Here is a 13,283-nt window from a genome sequence, read left to right on the forward strand (position 1 = left end):
TCATTTGAGATACAATTCATGATTAGATTACACTGCTCAAGGCTAGATCATATAATACTTTGGAAGTCCTCTTCGCCCCTCTTTCTGCTGTGTTTTTCCTCATCCTCATCTAGTCCTTATCTCCCTCGTGGGAGGTCTTCTGTGTTATTTTCTTCTCTGTTGGTGCCTCTGTGATATCCCATAATGCCACTACATGTGTACTGGGTAAGCAAAGGAATGGAGTAGAGAACCTGTAATAAAGATGTTTCTGAGGTAACAGCTGGCTTCTTTACTTTGCTTCTCAGGAACTCACGCCAACTGCCAATCAGGGGCCATACTGTCAACTAGGGTTTTGTCCTAGCATATCTAGTATCTACATGGCTTTTCAGAAGGAGACCCCTTCTGTCAACTTTTCATCTCTTGTGAACCTCCTTCTGCTGGAGATGTTCTGCAAAGAGCTAGCAGAGCAGTGGAGCAGATCCAGTCAAAAGGGTATGTCCTGACATTCAAGGTCACAACACCTTTATGAGTTCATCCTAATATAACTGCATCGTGTCCCCAGGTTGTGCCAAAGGGAGAAAAGGTTAGGACTACATAAGAACTGAACAAACAGGAAAGATAAAACCCTGATTGTATAATATATTTGTAAGTGATAATTATAATAACGACCCCATAATGACCTAATCCACATATCTGATTATATATGACAAAGGAAAAACACGTCTTCTATTATGTATAGCGTTATGTAATATTTGTAGTGAGGCAGGTAGCCTAGTGGTTAAGAGCATTGGGCCAGTAACCATAAGGTTCCTGGTTTGAATCCCTGAGCCGACTAGGTGAATCGTCTGCAGATGTGCCCTTGGAGCAAGGCACTTAACCCTAATTGCTCTTGTTAGTCACTCTGGATAAGAACATCTGCTAAATGACTCAAATGTAATAATGATGTGCAAGATTTTAAGATGTTGGGGTGCTAAGCTGGCATATGGTATTGTTTTAAGATGGTCGTACTACGTATGGATCATTTAGCTATTTGATTTAGAATTTTAGGACCCCTTCAGGTATCAAAAGAAGTATAAAGTATTGATAAAATGGAGAACACCATCATGTTTGTGGATGTTTTTTTACATACCGTATGTAACTTTGATTACCAGTGAATCAAAGGACTCTAGGGGGATAGCTTGAGGGCATCTAACAAACTGAACTGTCGATGTAATATAACATGACTTTATGAAATGTACTATGTCAAGTGATGTGTTTTTAGATGTCTTTTTGTTTGTATTTTTCAAAATATAGAAAAGCAAATGACAGGATTCCAATACAAGTAGAATAACTTAAAGGGACGTACCTCTAAATGACCCAAAAAACATTAAATAACTAACATTTGGCATTATACAACGAAACAGTCTCTTTTTGTTTTGAAGACCAATATATACGAGGGTATGCAAATGCTGATGTGGCACAATACATAAACAAAGTCCATCAAAATCAATGATCAACCAAGCAGTTACAGTAGTCATATCACTTACTCAAGGAAGTCCATTCATTATCTGCCCTCTCATTGGTGTTGATCAAACCAGTCAACAGTCAAAAGTATCACTTCCACATGTCAAAGATAGCTACCATGTATTTACTATATGTTGTGTCTATTGGATATCGAAATAAACATAATTCAAGGAACAATTATATCTGGTGCTAAGAACATGGGTCTTTACATTCCATCAGCGGGAGTCACCTCAATGTAGAGAATCATTTGAGGAGTTGTTTAAACAGATGACAATTAGGCTCCTTCCCAGCACTCTGACCCCCCCCCCCCCCCCCCCCCCCCCCCTCTGAAAAAGGGTTTCCACAATCAACTCAAATCTGTTGAGTCAGGGGACAACTCTAATGATGTTGATGTACTTCAACAATTGATTACCCAGGGAAATAATCTTGTCAGCTATTAATTAATTTAATCACTGATTGTAAGAGCGAATAAAAATCCCCAAACTCCAGCTAGGGAGGTTAAATCAGGTCTGAAACCCGACTGAGCACATATGGTTGAGTACGATCTCAAAAAAAGACAAGAAACAAGAATGTAAGTACAGTTGAAATTCCTTGATATCAAAGCTTGGTGCCCTAACTAACCCTAACCCTAGATGTAGCTTTTCCAATGGCAACTTCAAAATCACCTTGTTTTCTGGAAGTATTAGCTATTTGAATAGACAAAAATGTTCAGTATGCTACCAACCATTCATTATGTATTTTACTGAAGTACATTATTGTGCCATGAATTACATGTGTTGACATACAGTGAATTACATTTCAACTTGTCAGCTTTAGAAAAGTTTGTCCATTTTTAATGCTATCTAAGCCGTTCACAGTACAATCTCATGCAATTCCTGGGGGTATTTGTGAGAGAAAGGAATGATGTTTAGAGAAAATGATACAAGGCATTTAGTACCAGGACTAACTTTATGTACATATTAATATGGCAGTTAAAACCCCCATGCAGTCTTTAACATTTTATTTTGACATCATCCCTGTATGTATAATAAATCACCGTGTTTGTTAATTTAATGAAAATAACTCCAAACATATTTTTCATCATTTATTTCCACGAGCCTCCTTTGCCATTGAAATGGTCACATCAGTCTGATCATGTAGACTTATCAATACACATTTCAAATATATTTACATACACAGCCTTGAGTGGCGGATAGAATCACCTAGAGCCTCCATGGAATGAGTTTGACACCCCTGCACTAGGGCCTACCCCACTTACCCCATCAAAGTAGGAGGATACATACGCAAATAAAATATGAATAATAATCAGAATGATCAGATCAGATTGTCATGATCTGGGCCAAAAACTCTGAAATTCCAGGCATTTCTTCCCAAACAGCTCTTACACAAAAAGGGCATTATCATAATTTTCACAATTTCAGACTGTTATTTCGACCTCATTAAACATCTAATATTTAACTGAACTGCCACTTTAATATGGTCAGTATGTCTTTGATGATCAAATATATATTTCAGCTCAATCAGAAATATGAGTTAGAAGTCTTTCACTGATGTTTAACAGGTTATGTTCTCTACCATTTTTTGAACAGAGAAAGGTGGATACAACCGTTCCCTGCTGAGGATTAACACTGGGATCAACTCTCTGGGACGGGGGGAATGGAACAGCTGTGCTCTGTGGCTTGTTGTTAAGGGGCCCTGGACTTACCCATGTCTGTATACTGCAGCTAGGAAGTTGTAATTCTGTCCTGTTGAGCATTTGCTAGAAGAGAACTTAACTCTTCACTACCCTCCACATATCTGAGACACACGTATCAAACCGTTTCAGGTGCTCCACTTTTCCTCTTACTGCCATAAGAATGGGAGATTATGATGACGTTACTGCCTTCCTGGGTCAGAAAGGACCTTATTTCTATAGGACTTTCTTTCTTCTGAACACACTTTTCATCTCCACTGGATTCTTTGGTCTGTTCATTGTATTTGTTGGAGCAACTCCCCCACACCACTGTTTTGTCCCAGACTCGGGCAACCTGAGCGAGGCATGGAGGAAGGCCATCATTCCCATAGAGGTGGTGAACGGACAGGAGGAGGAGAGCAAGTGCAGTAGATACAGGCTGGATGTGGTCAGAAACCTGTCTGCTCTGGGCTACATCCCCGGCCTGGACGTCAACCTCACTGAGGTGGAGCAGGAGTACTGTGTGGATGGATGGAGCTACAGCAAAGATATATACCAGTCTACCATAGTCACTGAGGTGAGTATATGTTGCCCAGGGCAGTCATGTGTCACAAACATTTGGCCATGAAGTAGTGAATTGGTAGTACTACACCTAGTATGTTTGTTGCTTAGATAATTACCAGAATCATGAGTATCTAATCAAACATGCATGCCACTGATATTTGATTTGGAATTACAGTATTGGGAATTGTTGAGTGATCAACGTCACTGGGGAGGTGTTAACGGCTTTGGTAGTTGCCTGAAACTTCCATTGGCATCAGTGAAAATGTGCAACATCCCCAGCTCCTGTCCTTCTCTTACACTTTTGGGGCAAATTAAATGTTGTTTTTCAGCATGGGTTTGTTACTAGAGCCTTCGGCTGCCACAGGTGCTGTCACTTCAGGAATAATGGGTTTGTTTTCCTGCAGTGGGACCTTGTATGTGACAATGAGTGGAAAACTCCTTTTGCCTCGTCGACTCTTTTTGTGGGTTTCCTGATTGGATCCCTGTTGTCTGGACAGCTTTCTGACAGGTACTGTTTCTCCCTGCAATCACTGTGTTCCGTCCTCTACCTGTAGATTGCATGTGGAAAGTCATACATTATCTGTTAACTCTGCCGACTAAACTGCTGTCCTATGATTGTAGCGCCCTCTGCTGTCAAATCATAGACTTGTCTTACATCGACAACCCTATTCAATCAAAACTGTTAACCTGATCATTCGTAACTGGTAACCGGATTGATTATGTCATACATTTTTTAAATTGTTTTTCTCTATGAAATGTTTGTTTTTATTTAACATTATTTTATTTTCCACTTAGGTTTGGGAGGAAGAAAGTTATTTTCATCTCTCTTGTTGCCCAGTTGGTCTCTGTGCTCATTCAGGCCTTCTCTCCCTCATGGGAGGTTTTCTGCATTATGTTCACGTTTGTTGGGGCCTCTCAGATATCCCTCTATATCAGTGCATTTGTACTGGGTAAGCATTGACATTAACTCATTTTATACAAACACAAACTGTTATATTCTATGAAATTCATTGAATAACTTGTAGCAATGTAACGGTGACCATGATCATAAATACAGACCACAGTCAACTTGAATTAGCTGCCCATAAAGTACATGCCATAATGCCCAGGTATCCTTTGAAAGTTATGCTAGGCTTTGCTTCCGTCACTAAAGGTGTTTCTTTCAAACAGCATGCCTACAGCATGGCTGGTAGTGAATGAATCAGTAGACATTGTAAACCTCAATGAAATTAGCTTGATGTTTGATTATTCGTTGGACTTTGTGTCAAGTAATATTCATATAACAAATAACAGCCTGTAGAAATCTCAGATTACATATACCGTATTTGGAGTAAAACCATACGTGACTTTAAATGCCCTGTTCATTTATTTATTAGCCTATTTCTTTTTGTGGAATAGAAGGACTACTCTAACAAGGCTAAATATCTTATTAAGGTTTAGAAATTGAACAATAGAGGAGAGAGTGGACGTCCTTGTTGTACCCCTTGACAAATCAACTATTGTTTACACTAGGACCTCATCTATGACTATTTACTTTTAAAAGAGGCCAAAGATGGGATAATTTTTGGTTCAATTGTTTTGCTCAATCATAGACTAAACTTGATCTCAGCAGACATTTAAAAAACATCTAAATAATAATTTAATATAAATTCTCTTCAACAGGAACAGAGGTGTTGAGTAAGTCCATGCGTGAAGTTTTCACTACTCTGGGGGCTTTTCTGCACTACTGTATCGGCTACATGACACTGCCCTGGATCGCTTACGCAATGAGGGAATGGAGAACACTTCTCATAATCCTGTCCAGTGTGTCCGTAGTGTATATCCCATTGTGGTGGTATGTTCTCAGTAAAAATAGTATGTTTTAATCTTCTGTATGTCTAAAGAAGTATTTATACAACTTAACCAAAACTATAACGCCATAAAAATACAAGCACTATTACTCACCTCACTATAAACACTGTCTATGTCAGGTTCATCCCAGAGTCTCCACGTTGGCTATACTCTCAGGGAAGAGTAGAGGAGGCTGAGGCCATACTGAGAGACGCTGCCAAGAGAAACAGAGTCACAGCACCAGAGGTCATCTTTAAAGACACTGAGGTCAGTTTCACCATTTGTGTTTGTGAAATAAATATAGTTCAGTAATTCAGCTTATAAGAAAGAAACAACATGGCCCAAAAGAGCATCTCTGTAGCCTGTTTATACCTGGTGCTAACATGTATCCTTTGTCCCGATCTTTATTGTGTCAACATTTTTAGACAGGTGTAGACAATCAAAGGACATATTGTGATCTGATTGTGATTAGATCTTCCTTACCACCTCTAGAGGTAGTCAGGGACACATTGTGTCTGGATGTCTTACAAGTGTAGACAGATCTGGACACTGAAACCATTTAAATCATCGATATAGCCTCCCTCTAACATCATTGACAGGTGCCACCATTGACTTATGGCATCAATGTGTAAAAATAAATATTATTTTATTATATTAAGAATACCTGTCAAATAACTTGCATACAGTAAGGGACCAGGAAATCTGGTCATATTGCAGACATAGATAAGAGACACATTTTAATACCATGTGTAGACAGACGCATGTCTGAAAATATGGGCACAATCAGAATGTGGACAAGATCAGGGCACATATTAGAACAAGGTATAAACAAGGCTCATTACTGTACTTAATGGATGCTTATTTCATAATTTCAACAGTTGGACGTGGCATCTGCACCGAAAAACAAATATAGCATGATTGACGTTCTGAGAACCAGCAACATCAGATGTGTTACATTGATGTGTTTGTTTTTATGGTGAGTGTTATTATCAGAAATAATAATAATAATAGATTGGATTTATATCATATTAGGTTATAGCATAATGTTTTGGTTTGAAGCACTTTGACACACACACACACACACACACACACACACACACACACACACACACACACACACACACACACACACACACTATATTACAGACAATAATTTGTAATGAATAAACTGGTGTTTACTTGATCGTTTTGAGTTTTATTCAAGCCATCTGTGTTGTGTCTTTTCAGGATGGCAGTAAACATGGGATATTATGGACTCTCGCTAAACACATCCAATCTGAGTGGAGATCCTTATCTAAATTGTTTCTTATCAGCTCTTACTGAAGTCCCAGCATATGTAGTATCTACAGTGCTCCTCAGGAACTGTCAGAGAAGACCCCTACTGTCATCGTTCCTCTTAATAGGAGGAGGAATGCTTTTCATGATCCAACTCATCCCTGAGAGTAAGACTTTGAATTTTGATTGTTTAAAATTGTATAATGTTATATAAGATCAAATCGCTAGACGATAAGAGATAATCAAAAATAACTTAATTGATTACCTACGTGACTACTTGGTAATCAAGTTAGATATTTATTTCTACAGATATAGTGTTTTCATTGTAATAATTGTAAATCAACAAACGAAAATGTGACCGCAGAACTGTGATGCAGAACTTTGCCACCTTATTTATAGAGGTGAGGTCCTGTGATGAAAAACAATATTACTAATAAGCACACAGGTTCAATACATCCTGTGTGAAGCATGGAAATGAGCAAACAGAGACTCCAATGTACAGCTTGTTTTATTGATGTATTTAATAGCCTCACATAGCCTGAATGATTCAATCAATATTCAAGGTTGAAAACGGAGAGCTCCATACACAATCTTCAGCGTCAGCGCTCCTACAGCACTCCTAAGTCCTGCAGTGATCCCTCACAAGTTACAATGCAATATTAACAATCCTATCAACAAGTTCACAAACAGAAGCAAAAAAGTTAAGAAGGGCATGCCCAGGGAGAAGGAGAGCGGATCTTGGCGAAATGGGCACGCTTGAGCAACTTATGATTCGCTACCAGAACTGCTACTACTGGAATTTGAACTACATGCACATTCACCCCTCCCCTCTTCCCAGGGCACGCCAACCTCACACAGAGAATGGGGAAGATCTGCTGAGCACTGGGTGAATACGTAGGTCAATCACACTCTGAAAAAAGCTTGTATGCTCACATGTATCTCAATGTCTTTCTCTGTCCTGTAGATCTGCAAGGTGTTGCTATAGCTGTGGAGATGGTTGGGAAGTTTGCCTTCACAATGTCGTTCACCGTGGTCTACATCTACACCGCAGAGATCTACCCTACTGTTGTCAGGAGTGCTGGCGTCGGGGTCTGTTCTTCAGCTGCTCGGATCGGGACTATTGCAGCCCCATACGTCATCTACCTAGGTACAATCACACCTAGTGTTTATACAGTGCATTTGGAAAGTATTCAGACCCCTTTACTTTTTCCACATTTTGTTACGTTACAGCCTTATTCTAAAATTGATTAAATTAATGTTTTTCCTCATCAATCTACACACAATACCCCATAATGACAAAGCAAAAATATTTTTTTGCAAATGTATTAAAAGTAAAAAACAGAAATACCTTATTTACATAAGTATTCAGACCCTTTGCTATGAAACTCAAAATTGAGATCAGGTGCATCCTGTTTCCATTGATTGTCCTTAAGATGTTTCTACAACTTGATTGGAGTCCACCTGTGATAAATTAAATTGATTGGACATGATTTGGAAAGGCACACACCTGTCTATATAAGGTCCCACGGGTTGGCAGCGCATGTCAGAGCAAAAACTAAGCCATGAGGTCGAAGGAATTATCCGTAGAGCTCCGAGGCAGGATTGTGTCGGAGCACAGATCTGGGGAAGAGTACCAAAACATTTCTGCAGCACTGAAGTTCCCCAAGAACATTGTGGTCTCCATCATTCTTAAATGAAATAAGTTTGGAACCACCAAGACTCTTACTAGAGTTGGCTGCCCGGGCAAACTGAGCAATCGGGTGAGAAGGGCCTTGGTCAGGGAGGTGACCAAGAACACGATGATCACTCTGACAGAGCTCCAGAGTTCCTCTGTGGAGATGGGAGAAATTTTCAGAAGGACAATCATCTCTGTAGCTCTCTACCAATCAAGTCTTTTGGTAGAGTGGCCAGATGGAAGCCACTTCTCAGTAAAAGGCACATGACAGCCCACTTGGAGTTTGTCATCAGGCAACTAAAGGTGCTCTCAGACCTTGATAAACAAGATTCTCTGGTCTGACGAAACCAAGATTGAACTCTTTGTCCTGAATACGTGTCATGTCTGGGGAAAACCTGGCATCATCCCTATGGTGGAGCATGGGAGGCAGCATCATCCTGCAGGGGATGTTTTTCAGCGGCAGAGACTGGGAGACTAGTCAGGATCAAGGGAAAGATGAACAGAGCAAAGTACAGAGAGATCCTTGATGAAAACCTTCTCCAGAGCGCTCAGGACCTCAGACTGGGGCCAAAATGTACCTTCCAACAGGACAACAACCCTAAGCACACAGCCAAGACAATGCAGGTGTGGCTTCGGGACAAGTCTTTGAATGTCCTTGAGTGGCCCAGTCAGAGCCCAGACTTGAACCAGTCCGAACATCTCTGGAGAGATCTGAAAATAACTGTGCAGCGACGCTCCCCATTCAACCTGACAGAGCTTGAGAGGATCTGCAGAGAAGAATGGGAGAAACTCCCGAAATACAGGTGTGCCAAGCTTGTAGCGTCATACCCAAGAAGACTCGAGGCTGAAATCGCTGCCAAATGTTCAACAACAAAGTACTGAGTAAAGGGTCTGAATAAATGTTTTTTTTAAATTTGAGCAAAAATGTCTAAAAACAGTTTTTGCTTTGTCATTATGGGGTATTGTGTGAAGATTGATGAGGAAAAAACATATTTAATACATTTTAGAATAAGGCTGTAATGTAACAAAATTTGGAAAAAGTCAAAGGGTCTGAATACTCTCCAAATGCACTGTATACACAATTGGATACTTACAGAATACAAACCCCATTACATTTTCATTGCACGTCATCCATGCATTCATTGTACCCAAAATCATGTTCATCAGTTAATAAGGTCTCTCTGTCTTCATGGACAATGTTCTTTGGTGTTCACAGGGAGCATTAACAAGTACCTCCCCTACATTATAATGGGAAGTCTGACTGTCACCTCGTCCGCTGTGAACCTCTTCCTGCCTGAGACATTCCGCAAAGAGCTACCAGAGACTGTAGAGCATATGCAGCAATGCAAAGGGTATGCCGTACTCTGAAATACAGCATTGGAATGTTCATTTCAATTAAATGTATTTTATGATAATAACAAATATGAATTTTAAATCCAACTTTAATATCTTCACAGTTTGTGCAGAAAAGAGCCACGGAATGCCAATATCCTGAAGAAAGGAGGAGATACCCCAGCAATATTAAATGAGGTCAAACTCTGATAAGAAACCCTGAATTGCCCAATCAGCTCTCCTTAATATGACTCAACAAAACCGTGCAAAGCAGGATACGCTCTATGATAATGTAGACGTAATGTGTGGGGCACCAGATGCTGCAACGCAGGACTGTACCACAGTCCAAGCTACCTATTCTGAGGTGACATGGTTATGGAAATGCTTGTACTGTATAAGTGTGAGGATTCCTGATGGAACAGGGGTTCCATTTTCTGTCAGCAAATAGCAATGTATAACTGTAAAAAATACAGCAACAATACTGTATTACCCACAACGGTTGCAGCGAGATTTATCTCAAAACTTATTTTTTTATGATGTCCTTGGTAAAGCTGAGAATATTGACTTGGATGTAAAGTAAACAATGTAACAATGTGTTGCACATGATGCAAGAGAGAGCTGAAGTATTCTAAATGAGTTTTGATTAGGGCCATCCTGCCTATTTACAGTATATTCTTACCTTTACTTTGGGTAACTTTTTGCACTGGAAAAGGCTGTTCAGAAAAGAATTGGTTAGACTTGCTTGTTGTTTTGCTCTGAGTTAGACCGCTGTACAGAATATGGTGTTTGTAGGTTAGAGGGTTAGGAATTTTTGTTTGAAATAATGTGTATGTATTGTTTTGCTGTGGCACATGGCCAATAATGATTTCTATTAGCATTGCTGGTGAACTAATAATGAGGTATCTTTCTCATTCTAGTGGTGAGTACCGCAAAAAATCCCTGAAAAGTGAATATTTTAATAAACGTTTATTATTGTCAGTTATTGTGATGTGAAGTTTATGCACCATCAAAATTGTGACCAGACTCATTCATTGAATAAGACTGTAAACTACTACTAGGCAGGGTAAACCCATGTTGATGATTTCTAATATATCATCAAAATAGATCAATCCCAGCACACTTATGGAATCATTCAATAAGTTTTACCTGGTTAAGTACAATACCATTGGAAATGTATGTTTAAAGTTAAATGTACAGTACCAATTAAAAGTTTGGACACAACTATTCATTCCAGGGTTTTTTATTTGTACTATTTTCTACATTGTAGAATAATAGTGAAGACATAAAAACTATGAAATAGCACATGTGGAATCATGTAGTAACCAAAAGAAGTGTTAAACAAATCAAAATATAAAGTAGCCACCCTTTGCCATGATGACAGCTTTGCATACTCTTGGTATTCTCTCAACCAGCTTCATGAGGTAGTCAGTCACCTGGAATTAATTTAAATTAACAGGTGTGCCTTGTTGTGTAACCTTTATTTAACTAGGCAAGTCAGTTAAGAATACATTCTTATTTACAATGACAACGCCAAACAACTCTGGGCCAATTGTGTGCCGCCCTATGGAACTCCCAATCACAGCCGGATGTGATGCAGCCTGGAGTTGAACCAGGGACTGCAGTGACGCCTCTTGCACTGAAATGCAGTGCCTTAGACCACTGCACCACTCAGGAGCTTGTTAAAAGTTAATTTGTGGAATGTCTTTCCTTTTTAATGCATTTGAGCCAATCAGTTGAGGGAGGTGTGGTAAAAAAAAGTACAGCTCAAATAAACAAAGAGAAACAACAGTCCATCACTACTTTACATGAAGGTCAATTAATAAGGAACATTACAAGAGCTTTGAAAGTTTCTTCAAGTGCAATCTCAAAAACCATCAACCTTTAGGATGAAACTGGCTCTCACGAGGCCCGCCACAGGAAAGGAAGACCCAGAGTTCCCTCTGCTGCAGAGGATAAGTTCATTAGAGTTACCAGCCTCAGAAATGGCAGCCCAAATAAATGCTTCACAGAGTTCAAGTAACAGACACATCTCAACATCAACTGTTCAGAGGAGACAAAGTGAATTATTATTATATATATATATTTTTCACCAATAAGAGGAAGAGACGTGTGTGGGCCAAGAAACACAAGCAATGGACATTAGACGGGTGGAAATCTGTCCTTTGGTCTGATGAGTCCAAATTTTAGATTTTTGGTTCCAACCGCCGTGTCTTTGTGAGACGCAGAGTAGGTGAAAGGATGATCTCTGCATGTGTGGTTCCCACTGTGAAGCGTGGATGAGGAGGTGTGATGGTGTGACGGTGCTATGCTGGTAACACTGTCTGTGATATATTTAGAAATCAAAGGCACACGTAACTGGCATGGCTACCACAGTATTCTGCAGCGATACGCCATCCCATCTGGTTTAAGCTTAGTAGGACTATCATTTGTTTTTTAACAGGACAATGACCCGACACACCCCCTGGTTGTGTAAGGGCTATTTGACCAAGAACGAGAGTGATGAAGTGCTGCATCAGATGACGTGGCCTCCACAATCATTTGACCTCAACCAAATTGAGATGGTTTGGGATGAGTTGGACTGCAGAGTGAAGGAAAAGCTGCCAACAAGTGCTCAGCCTATGTGGGAACTCCTTCAAGACTGTTGGAAAAGCATTCCAGTTGAAGCTGGTTGAGAGATGCCAAGAGTGTGCAAAGCTGTCATCAAGGTAAAGGGTGACTACTTTGAAGAATCAAAAATATAAAATATATTTTGATTTGTTTAACACTTTTTTGGTTACTACATGATTCCATATGTGTTTACTATTATTCTACAATGTAGAAAATAGTAAAAAATAAAGAAAAATTAGTGGCTGTCTCCAAACTTTTTGATTGGTACTGTATAGTGTCGATAAATGCGGGACATCTTCTCAGGGATACTGGAGAATGACAACAGCAGAGACTGTGAGGACACTGTCCAAGACTTTATGTCAACTCAATGGAACTGCCCACAGATGTCTTGCATAATGTCACTTACTCCAGAGTCCATAGAATGGGTAAGGCCTCTCGGAATAGGACACAGGCTATTATTGCATGTTATGAAAATTTAAAGCAAAAGGAAATGGCGAAGAGCAGGGGCAGAGAATTCAGAGACATTGCTTTTGGAATTAATTATCACTTCCCCATGGAGAAAAAATTCAAAGAGAAAAAAATGTTACATTATGAAAGAAAAGCGTTACCTGAACCAATGAGTCTCCTTGGTGGTGTATAAACTTTAAATCAACGGGCAACTGTATCAGGACTCTAGAGTAACTCCCTGGCTATTTTAATCCAACTGTATCAGGAATCTAGAGTAACTCCCTGGCTATTTTAATCCAACTGTATCAGGAATCTAGAGTAACTCCCTGGCTATTTTAATCCAACTGTATCAGGACTCTAGAGTAACTCCCTGGCTATTTTAATCCAACTGTATCAGGA

The 13,283-nt window shown here is 39.6% G+C and overlaps 1 protein-coding gene across 1 annotated transcript; it reads left to right on the forward strand.

Annotated features, from left to right (window-relative positions):
- The first annotated feature begins 1,934 nt into the window (after positions 1-1,934).
- Positions 1,935-10,808, forward strand: slc22a5 (solute carrier family 22 member 5). Its single transcript, XM_021617505.2, has 11 exons — positions 1,935-2,053; positions 3,072-3,731; positions 4,123-4,226; positions 4,514-4,668; positions 5,381-5,552; positions 5,689-5,815; positions 6,427-6,524; positions 6,776-6,990; positions 7,788-7,970; positions 9,715-9,850; positions 9,956-10,808. Exons 2-11 carry the CDS (start codon positions 3,339-3,341, stop codon positions 10,038-10,040), a joined length of 1,668 nt encoding a protein of 555 aa, XP_021473180.1. The 5' UTR covers positions 1,935-2,053; positions 3,072-3,338; the 3' UTR covers positions 10,041-10,808.
- Positions 10,809-13,283: the final 2,475 nt, after the last annotated feature.

The sequence above is a fragment of the Oncorhynchus mykiss genome, chromosome 10 (genome assembly GCF_013265735.2).
Source record: "Oncorhynchus mykiss isolate Arlee chromosome 10, USDA_OmykA_1.1, whole genome shotgun sequence".
NCBI lineage: Eukaryota > Metazoa > Chordata > Actinopteri > Salmoniformes > Salmonidae > Oncorhynchus > Oncorhynchus mykiss.